This window comes from Podarcis pityusensis (genome assembly GCF_964106645.2).
Source record: "Podarcis pityusensis genome assembly, chromosome: 4".
NCBI classification, from domain to species: domain Eukaryota; kingdom Metazoa; phylum Chordata; class Lepidosauria; order Squamata; family Lacertidae; genus Podarcis; species Podarcis pityusensis.
In genome coordinates this window covers 3407367-3418193 of record NC_138027.1, presented here as the reverse complement: position 1 = coordinate 3418193, position 10827 = coordinate 3407367, and the positions used below count along the sequence as shown (strand labels likewise).

Here is a 10827-nt window from a genome sequence, read left to right as displayed (position 1 = left end):
AAACATTCTCCTGTGGTTTGTTTGTTTCACTACTCCAGAATGATACACACACACACACACACACACACACACACACACACATTTTTATTGGTTTTTACATATATTTTCCAAACAGAACATCTCATCTCATCTTATACATCATTTTGGCTATTTTAGCCTGAGACTTCCATCAACCATGTCTAATGATTCTCAAACCTCCTCTCTTAATCTTGCATTTGTTATCCTAACTATTACTTTTAGTAATCAATAACTTAAAATCCATTCTCATAAATCTTTTCTGCAATATTTCATATAGTTCTCCTTATAAAACTTCCTGTAGTCCTTCAAACGTAGTCAATGATTACAATTGTCTTTCAAATAACTCACATATTTACTCCAATCTTTCAAGAATTTCTGGTCCTGCTGGTTTCGAATTCTCCCTGTCATCTTTATCCAAATTAATTTCATCTGCCATTCCTCTTTCATCAGTAGTTCTTCCTGCTTCCATTTCTGTGCCAATAATACTCTTGCTGCAGTTGTCGCATATAAAAACAATTTTTAAAATCTTGTCTATTAATGTCAGTGCCTACAATACCAAGTAGGAATGCTTCTGGGTTTTTTTACAAATGTATATTTCAACATCTTTTTCATCTCATTATAAATCATTTCCCAGAAGCATTTCACTTTCTTACACAGAATGATTTTTTAATTTATTTTCCTTGTTCTCCACCTCCTCTCTATCTTTTTCATGGTTTCCATTTTTAAATTTAGTTTTTAATGGAACAGTTGGTTGCTTTTGTGGTTGCTTTTTTTTAAACGAATGTTCTCAGCTGCTTTGGAGACTCCAGTCAAAAAGTGGGACACAACTGAAATAAACGAAGAAGCAAGTCAGCAAGCTGTGCATGAAGATTCAAAATCAGGAAACCTGGTGCAGCATGGGTGGTCAGAGGCTGGGAAACCCAGCTCTGTCTTCTCTAAAGCTCAAGCATCCTGTTGGATAGGAGCAAATCTGAAGTATTTGGCACGTACTGTGTTGTATTTCTGGATGTTCAGGTTCTCCTTGACCAAAAGGAAAGGAAACAATCAAAACAAAGAGCAAAGTGGGCATTTAGCAGCTGGCTGAATTATTGTCATTTGGTGGACATATTAGAATGGTTATTTATGGTGTGGGATGGGTGTATTGGAAGACCATTGTGATATTGAGGAGTTAGCATTGTGTGGTATGACACCCTTCGTCCTTTTGTACCCAGCTTGCCCGAGTCTTTGCTAGGATTCTTGCCCCGTGCTTGCAGTCATGGGATTGTTTTTTATCACATGACGGCGTATGTTTTCATTCCACAGTGTGGGAAGTGATGGAGACGGGATGTTTGGATTACAGTGGTACCTCGGGTTACATACGCTTCAGGTTACATACGCTTCAGGTTACAGACTCCGCTAACCCAGAAATAGTACCTCGGGTTAAGAACTTTGCTTCAGGATGAGAACAGAAATCATGCTCTGGCGGCGCAGCGGCAGCAGGAGGCCCCATTAGCTAAAGTGGTGCTTCAGGTTAAGAACAGTTTCAGGTTAAGAACGGACCTCCAGAACGAATTAAGTACTTAACCCGAGGTACCACTGTACTGTGTTTCTGTGATGTGGGACTCTTGTCCTTTGTCTTTCTCTCTTTGCTGTCTGATGAGAAAGAGGAAGGAGCTGAGTCAGAATGCTCTGAGTGTGCTATATGTAAATAAAGTAGATTAGCCAAAATGCTGTGCTGCTGAGTCTGTTATGCGAACTGCTAACACTCTGCTGTTCCTAAGTGCGCTGATGCCTCTTGGTATCAGTCACTGTGATGTTCGGGCTCGAGAAAGCTTCTGAAGCTCCAAAACAACCAACCAGGAGGGAGCGAACATGCTAGTCGGGCATGTGTCTCTATCGGATGCCTACTTGCATGTAGGACGATCCTGACAGTCTTTTGGTGGTCAGCCATGCTTCTTAGAATCATAGAATCATAGAGTTGGAAGAGACCACAAGGGCCATCGAGTCCAACCCCCTGCCAAGCAGGAAACACCATCAGAGCACTCCTGACATATGGTTGTCAAGCCTCTGCTTAAAGACCTCCAAAGAAGGAGACTCCACCACACTCCTTGGCAGCAAATTCCACTGTCGAACAGCTCTTACTGTCAGGAAGTTCTTCCTAAGGTTTAGGTGGAATCTTCTTTCTTGTAGTTTGGATCCATTGCTCCGTGTCCGCTTCTCTGGAGCAGCAGAAAACAACCTTTCTCCCTCCTCTATGTGACATCCTTTTATATATTTGAACGTGGCTATCATATCACCCCTTAACCTCCTCTTCTCCAGGCTAAACATGCCCAGCTCCCTTAGCCGTTCCTCATAAGGCATCGTTTCCAGGCCTTTGACCATTTTGGTTGCCCTCCTCTGGACACGTTCCAGTTTGTCAGTGTCCTTCTTGAACTGTGGTGCCCAGAACTGGACACAGTACTCCAGGTGAGGTCTGACCAGAGCGGAATACAGTGGCACTATTACTTCCCTTGACCTAGATGCTATACTCCTATTGATGCAGCCCAGAATTGCATTGGCTTTTTTAGCTGCCGCGTCACACTGTTGGCTCATGTCAAGTTTGTGGTCAACCAAGACTCCTAGATCCTTTTCACATGTACTGCTCTCAACCCAGGTGTCACCCATCTTGTATTTGTGCCTCTCATTTTTTTTGCCCAAGTGCAATACTTTACATTTCTCCCTGTTAAAATTCATCTTGTTTGTTTTGGCCCAGTTCTCTAATCTGTCAAGGTCGTTTTGAAGTGTGATCCTGTCCTCTGGGGTGTTAGCCACCCTTCCCAGTTTGGTGTCATCTGCAAATTTGATCAGGATGCCCTTGAGTCCATCATCCAAGTCGTTGATAAAGATGTTGAATAAGACCGGGCCCAAGACAGAACCCTGTGGCACCCCACTAGTCACTCTTCTCCAGGATGAAGAGGAACCATTGATGAGCACCCTTTGGGTTCGGTCAGTCAGCCAGTTACAAATCCACTGAGTGGTAGCATAGTCAAGACCGCATTTTACCAGCTTCTTTACAAGAATATCATGGGGCACCTTGTCAAATGCCTTGCTGAAATCAAGGTAGGCTACATCCACTGCGTTCCCTTCATCTACCAGGCTTGTAATTCTGTGAATAAACGAGATCAGGTTAGTTTGACATGACTTATTTTTCAGAAATCCATGCTGACTATTGGTGATCACAGCATTCCTTTCTAGGTGCTCACAGACTGTTTGCTTAATGATCTGCTCCAGAATCTTCCCTGGTATTGATGTCAGACTGACTGGGCGGTAATTATTTGGGTCCTCTCTTTTCCCCTTTTTGAAAATAGGGACAACGTTTGCCCTCCTCCAGTCTGCCGGGACTTCGCCTGTTCTCCAGGAATTCTCAAAGATGACTGCCAGTGGTTCTGAGATCACATCTGCCAGTTCTTTTAATACTCTTGGATGCAGTTCATCTGGCCCTGGAGACTTGAATACATCTAAACTAGCCAAGTATTCTTGTACTATCTCCTTAGTTATTCTGGGCTGTGTTTCCTCTGCTGAATCATTTGCTCCAAATTCTTCAGGCGGGCATTGTTTTCTTTATCGGAGAAGACTGAGGCAAAGAAGGCATTGAGGAGTTCAGCCCTTTCTGTGTCCCCTGTTTGCATTTCACCATCTTCTCCTCTGAGTGACCCCACTGTTTCTTTGTTCTTCCTTTTGCTACGAACATACCCATAAATGCCTTTTTTGTTGCTTTTAACCTCTCTAGCAAGCCTGAGTTCATTCTGTGCTTTAGCTTTTCTGACTTTGTGTCTACACGTGCTGGCTATTTGTTTGAATTCCTCTTTGGTGGTTTCCCCCCTTTTCCATTTTTTGTACACATCCTTTTTTAATCTTAACTCAGTTAAGGAACCTTCCATGTTTCCGTCTCATTGGTATTGCCAGAAGTTGTGCTTTTACTATCTCCCTCTTAACAAACTCCCAGCCATCATGAACTCCCTTTCCTTTTAGTATTACTGTCCATGGGATCTCACCCAGCACTTCCCTAAGTTTTATGAAGTCAGCTTTCTTAAAGTCAAGAAATTGAGTCCTAGTATGCTTGGCTGCTCCTTTCCACTGTATAGTAAACTTCAGAAGAGCATGATCACTTGCGCCTAATGATCCTTCCACTTCTACCCCACTAACCAGGTCATCAACATTGGTTAGGACCAGATCTAAAATGGCTGTTCCTCTTGTTGCTTCTCCCACTTTCTGGACAATGAAGTTGTCTGCAAGGCCAGTGAGGAATCTGTTTGACCTTATGCTCTTGGCTGAGTTTGACATCCAACAAATATCCGGGTAATTGAAGTCCCCCATTACTACTGTCTCCCTTCCTTTTGCATGCTTGGCCATCTGTTCCAGGAAGGCATCATCTAGGTCCGCCGTTTGGCTTGGGGATCTGTAGTAAACTCCCACAATGAGGTCACTGTTATTCTTCTCTCCCTTAATTTTGACCCAAATGCTCTCACTTTGGTTTTGAGGTTCTAAATCTTGGATCTCTTCACAGGTATACACATCCCTGACATATAACGCCACTCCTCCTCCTTTCTTGTCTGGTCTGTTTCTCTGAAATAGATTGTATCCCTCCATTATTACATTCCAATCGTGGGACTTATCCCACCAGGTTTCAGTGATGCCTATTATGTCATATTTAGTTTGCTGTACCAAGAGCTCAAGCTCAAGCTTCTTTCTGCTGCTTTCTTCGCTATTTCTCTGCTTCAATATTTCCTCACACACTAGCAAGTTATGTGTGTCCGTATGTCTGTTTCTGTCCAAGTTAAGGATGTCCTGAGTTAAGTATGTCCCACCAGCTGACTAAGGGAGCACCTGGGATGGTTCTGTACTGGCTGCTTGCCACCACATCCCTTATCTTTGAAATGCATAAATGCAGTCATCTATATTGGCTGCTTGCCACAGACTCACCTAGGTGTGCAAGAATGTATGAACTGGAGGACCGTTGTCTAATTCTCACCACAGGTGTGATTAACGCATCAATCTGATGTGCAAGGTTAATTTGAGGTCCAGGAGATGAAGGCAGTATAGTCACCCCAAGAGAAGCCCTGCATCTTTGAACCTCAGTGCACACCCAGACTGCAGACGGAGGAGTCTCTGCATTGCTGCTCAAGGGATTCCCAGCAATAAGAGGGACATAAGCACTGTGGTCTTGTTCTTCACTTTTATGCTTTAGTCTTTCCCTGCATTAATAAAGAACCTTCAGTCTTCACCCATCAGTGTGTCCATTGCTTCTAAATCCTAAAAGAACCACTGCCCTTGGCAGTCAGCAGGACTTGACAGCAAGCTCTGCTACCCTGGGGCTTTGGGTTAGTTTTGAGAGGATAGATTTATCATTACTAAGTCTTTTTAGTTTCATTTGCCCTATTTTATCCCCCAACCATTTGATTGTCTTAGATTGTGAGTTCCTGGAAGATGGGACTAACAACAATAGCAACAACAATAACTGTTGGATGACACTCTGAGCTGAATGGGACATAAATGGAATGAATGAATGAATGAATGAATGAATGAAAATCTGCTAGCCTTCATCAGAAGCTGGGTGGAATTTCTCTGGAATCCACTGTAAACTTCCTCTGCTATCTAGACCAAGTTCCTACTTCTATGCATTTACTGCCAAGGTAGCCTCTAATTTAAAGCAGAAAGGTAAAACAACAACAAAAGGAAGCTACTCAGCATAAATGACGGGTCATTTCAAGATCACCAGTCTAATAACATCAACCACTTCTCCTGATTCCGATGGAACAGAGAACTGGTAATCATCATCATCAACATCATCAGTGTCATCTTCCAGATTCAATAACTTAGGACACAAAATGCTTCTGTATTTTCAAGATTCAACTTCAGTTTATTGAACCGGGCACCACTCTCATACCTCAACTTCTTCTTTTGATTCTGGTGGAACAGAGAGAAAGAGCAGGTTGTCAAACATCTGCTGATGGCATTTCACTCCAAACCTCCTTGTCACAGAATCATAGAATTGTGGAGTTGGAAGTTCACCCAAAGGCCATCTAGTTCAACCCCCTGCTATGCGGGAATCACAGCTGAAGAATCCCTGACAGATGGCCAGTAAGAGAAAACTGTACTGGTTCTTTCAAATGGGCCAGGAATGAGCCCATATATAGAGAAGGGTGGTTCTCTATATTAGATCTGGGTGGTTATGGAAGTTCAAAGTGTGGAATCTTCAGAAGGATCTTCACAACCACTTGGGGGTGAAATGGAGCAGAACCAGGACTGTCATCTGTAGTGCTCAAAATCACCATAGCAAGGGGTCTTCTTGACGCATCCATGCTTCTAGTATTGAGGAGGAAAATATCCATGAAGAAGAAAAATAAAGGGAGCAGGAGATGGGAGCTTGTACCCAACGATTCATTGGAGAGACATCCCACACCCTGCAGAGGGATCACCATATGTTTCATGATGTTGGAACTGAGAAATGAATGGTTTAATTTTTAAAAAAGTTAATTGCGGTAAGTTCTTATCAGCACCTACTTCTGCAAAATGCCCGCCCTATTCGGTGACGTATCTGTTTCGTCTTCACCCCATAGACGATTGGGTTCAGCACCGGAGGCACCAGAAGGTGGACATTGGCCATCACGGTATGGATGTTGGAGCCGTGCGTCTTACCAAACCTGTGAACCATGGACAAGCCAATAAAGGGCACGTAGAAAAGGAAGACAGCACATATGTGGGAGAGGCACGTCCCGAGGGCCTTGACACGTGCCTCTTGGCTCAAACTCAGGGCAGCTTTCAGGATGAAGTAGTAAGACAAGGAGATGAGCAGGGAATCCAGCCCAATGGCGAAAATGATGACCACGAGTCCATAGATGATGTTAACCTTGATGCTGGCGCAGGCTAGCTTCATGACATCCTGATGCAGGCAGTAGGAATGGGAGAGAACGTTGGACTTGCAGAAGGGCAGCCTCTTAATGAAAACGGGCAAAGGGGCCATCAGGGCTGCTCCACGAAATACAGCCACCAGTCCTATTTTAGCTATCCTGGGCGTGGTGAGGATAGACGAGTGGTTCAGTGGGTAGCATATGGCGATATAGCGGTCGAAAGCCATAGCTAGCAAGATGGTGGATTCCATTCCAGAGAGGCTGTGGATGCAGAACATCTGGACCAAGCAAGCATCAAAGGCGATTCTGGTGGATCTGAACCAGAATATGGCCAACATCTTGGGCACGGTGGACAGGGTGATCATGATGTCGATGGCTGCCAACATGCAAAGGAAGAGGTACATGGGCTTGTGGAGGCTCCGCTCTGCGCGGATGATGTAGATGATGGTGCAGTTGCCCAGAATGGCCAGCAGAAAGAGGAAGCATAGGGGGAAAGCCAGCCAGAAGTGAGATGCTTCCATGCCTGGGAAACCGACTAAAATGAACATGGCAGTGGTAACGTTGCCTTGATGGAAAGAGGACATGGTCAGTGCCTCTGTGTTCCTTCTGGATTCAGTGAGCACTGAAACACAAGGAGCGGGTATTCTTTTTTATCGTATTGATTTATTATTATCTGTTAGTATGCTTTTTAATTTGCTTTATCATTGATGTGTTTTTAATGTTGCACACTGCCCTGGGATCATTTGATAAAGGGCTGTATATTAATTGAATAAATAATAATTTCCCCCTTCAGACTCAGGTAGTACTGTGTAGCCAGTTGACAACGTTACTGAATATGTGTTTTAGTGGTTCTATGCATTGTGGAGAAGTTGGAGAGGAGCCTTAGGAGAGCTCCTCACACCCCTTTTTTTGCCCATCTCCTGCACAACAACCCTGCAGTGCTGCCAACTGGATCTTACTGTGCAGTAGCTGCCGTCACCACTCTCCCAGTCATCCAACAGGTGATGTCCCTACAGACTGGAGGTGGGCAAATGTTGTCCCCATCTTCAGAAAGGAGGGAAAGGAAGGCCCAGGTAACTACCGACTGGTGAACTTGACATCAATACCAGGGAAGATCCTAGAAAAGATAATTCAAATTGGTATGTGAGCATTTAGAAAAGGGTGCTGTGATTACTAAGATTTCTCCAAAATAAGTCATGCCAGACCAATCTGTTTTTTTTTTTTTTTTAAATTTTTATGGCATTACAAACTTGGTGGATCAGGGAAATGCTGTGGACATAGTGTATCTTGATTTCAGTAAGGCTTTTGACAAAGTCCCCTGTGATATTTATGTGAAGAAGCTGGTAAAATGTGGGCTGAATGAGGTAACTGTTAGGTGGATTTGACTGTCTAAACCTGAACAGGATTCCTTCATGGTTCTTCATCATCCTGGGAAAAGTGACAAGAGGGGTTCTGTCCTGGGCCTGTTGTTGTTCAACGTTTTTATAAATGACATGGATGAAGGAACTGAGGGGATGCTCATCACATCTGCAGATGACACCAAACTGGGAGGGGTAGCTAATGCTGCAGAATCAGAATTCAAAACGACCTTAACAAAATGAATTTCAGTAGGGACAAATGTAAAGTTCTGCACTTAGGCAGGAAGAACCAGATGCACAAATATAAGATGAAGGACACCTGGCTTACTAGCAGCAGTACATGTGAAAAGGATCTAGGGATCTTGGTGGACCACAAGCTTAACATGAGTCAACAATGGGATGCAGCAGCAAAAAAGGCTGATCACCGAAGAATTGATGCTTTTGAATTATGGTGCTGGAGGAGACTCTTGAGATTCTCATGGACTGCAAGAAGATCAAACCTATCCATTCTTAAGGAAATCAGTCCTGAGTGCTCACTGGAAGGACAGATCCTGAAGCTGAGGCTCCAAGACTTTGGCCACCTCATGAGAAGAGCAGACTCCCCGGAAAAGACCCTGATGTTGGGAAAGTTGGAGGGCACAAGGAGAAGGGGACGACAGAGGACAGAGATGGTTGGACAGTGTTCTCGAAGCTACGAACATGAGTTTGACCAAACTGCGGGAGGCAGTGGAAGACAGGAGTGCCTGGTGTGCTCTGGTCCAGGGGGTCACGAAGAGTCGGACACGACTAAATGACTAAACAACAACAACAACAACAACAACAACAACAACAGGCTGCATCAAGGGACATGGGTAGCGCTGTGGGTTAAACCACAGAGCCTAGGACTTGCTGATCAGAAGGTCAGCGGTTCGAATCCCCACGACGGGGTAAGCTCCCGTTGCTTGTTCCCTGCTCCTGCCAATAAAGCAGTTCGAAAGCACGTCAAAGTGCAAGTAGATAAATAGGTACCGCTCCAGCGGGAAGGGGAACGGCGTTTCCGTGCGCTGCTCTGGTTCACCAGAAGCGGCTTAGTCATGCTGGCCACATGACCCGGAAGCTGTACGCCGGCTCCCTTGGCCAATAAAGCAAGATGAGCGCCGCAACTCCAGAGTCATCCGCGACTGGACCTAATGGTCAGGGGTCCCCTTTACCTTTACCTAGGTTGCACCAACAGAAGTCTAGTGTCCAGATCAAGGGAGGTAATAGTCGCACTCTATTCTGCCTTAGTCAGACCACACTTGGAATACTGTGTCCGATTCTGGGCACCAGAATTTAAGGAGGATGTTGACAAGCTGGAAGGTGGGAAGAGGAGGGCAACCACGATGATCAAGATTCTGGAAACTAAGCCTTATGGGGAATGCTTGATGGAGCTGGGTATGTTTAGCCTGGAGAAGAGGAGACTGATTGGAGATATGAGAGCCATCTTCAAATATTCTAAGGGCTGTCACATGGAGGACGGAACATGTCTGTTTTCTCCTGCTCATGGAGGGGAGGACTCAAACCAATGGCTTCAAGTTGCAAGAAAGGAGATTCTGACTAAACATTTGGAAAAAATCTTCTGACAGTAAGAGCTGTTTGACAGTGGAACAGACTCCCACCCCACAAGAGGTGGTGGACTCTCCTTCCTTGGAGGTTTTTAAACAAAGGTTGGACGGACACCTGTCCTGGATGCTTTAGCTGAGATTCCTGCATAGCAGGGGGTTGGACTCTAAGATTCTATGAAGATATCCTCCTTTGTGTAATTCAAGATCCAATTAAAACATGACAAGATCACAAATTCTGCTCATAAATATCACCACCAAAATCATGGCACACTCACCTCCTCTCACTGTTTCTTGAAACAAATACACCAGGCCCTGTAGCCTGCATGCCATGGCCTCACACACAATACTCACTTCCTGGGTCTATTTATCCATCTTTCAGGTATCCCTTTGGGTGAGGGAAGAGATACACAGTCCACAGACGACCGCAGAGCCTGGAGACAGACAATATGGTCATGTTTCCATAGCAGTGACCGGAGGAGGAATGACCTCTGGGAGGAGAGCAGGGAGGAGAAACACCCTGTTGGGATTTCAGGCCCCACCAGTTGCCACGCTGGCAGGAAACAGCAGGTGCTGTTTACATCATGTGAAGCCTCACAGCGTGAGACAGGAAGTCAGAGAGGATTCTCAGCCTGACTCACTGTGTGCTGGGAGGGGTCTCTCCCAGTCTCTTCCGCTCTCAGGAGAGAGCTGGGTTGTATGGCAAAACCCAGAGCTTGGGTGCTCAAACATGCAGTCCTTTGTGTTGTTGTTGTTTTGCAGTAAATAAAGTAGTTGTGAAACTACAGGACTGCCTTTTCCCTTTGTTGCTGTGCAAGGGAAAATTGGTATGTGTCAGAGCTGCTTCCAGATCCTAGCTCACAGAGGATCACGCTAGCCAGCGATCATTAAATAAAAGTCTTTATTGAGTTACAGTTTCCATTCTCAAGCTGCTGCGTGCAACTCTACGTCTCATGGTTAGATCGGCGAAGCTCCATCTGAGTCTCCGCCCCTTGTACACCA

General features: G+C 44.9%; 1 protein-coding gene across 1 annotated transcript; it reads right to left on the bottom strand.

Annotated features, from left to right (window-relative positions):
- Positions 1 to 5519: 5519 nt before the first annotated feature.
- LOC308475274 (olfactory receptor 51E1-like) lies at positions 5520 to 9167 on the bottom strand. The gene is made up of 2 exons (XM_081002332.1): positions 7847 to 9167; positions 5520 to 7509 (listed from the first exon to the last, which is right to left on the bottom strand). Coding segments are annotated over exons 1-2 (981 nt in total). The 5' UTR covers positions 7848 to 9167; the 3' UTR covers positions 5520 to 6529.
- Positions 9168 to 10827: the final 1660 nt, after the last annotated feature.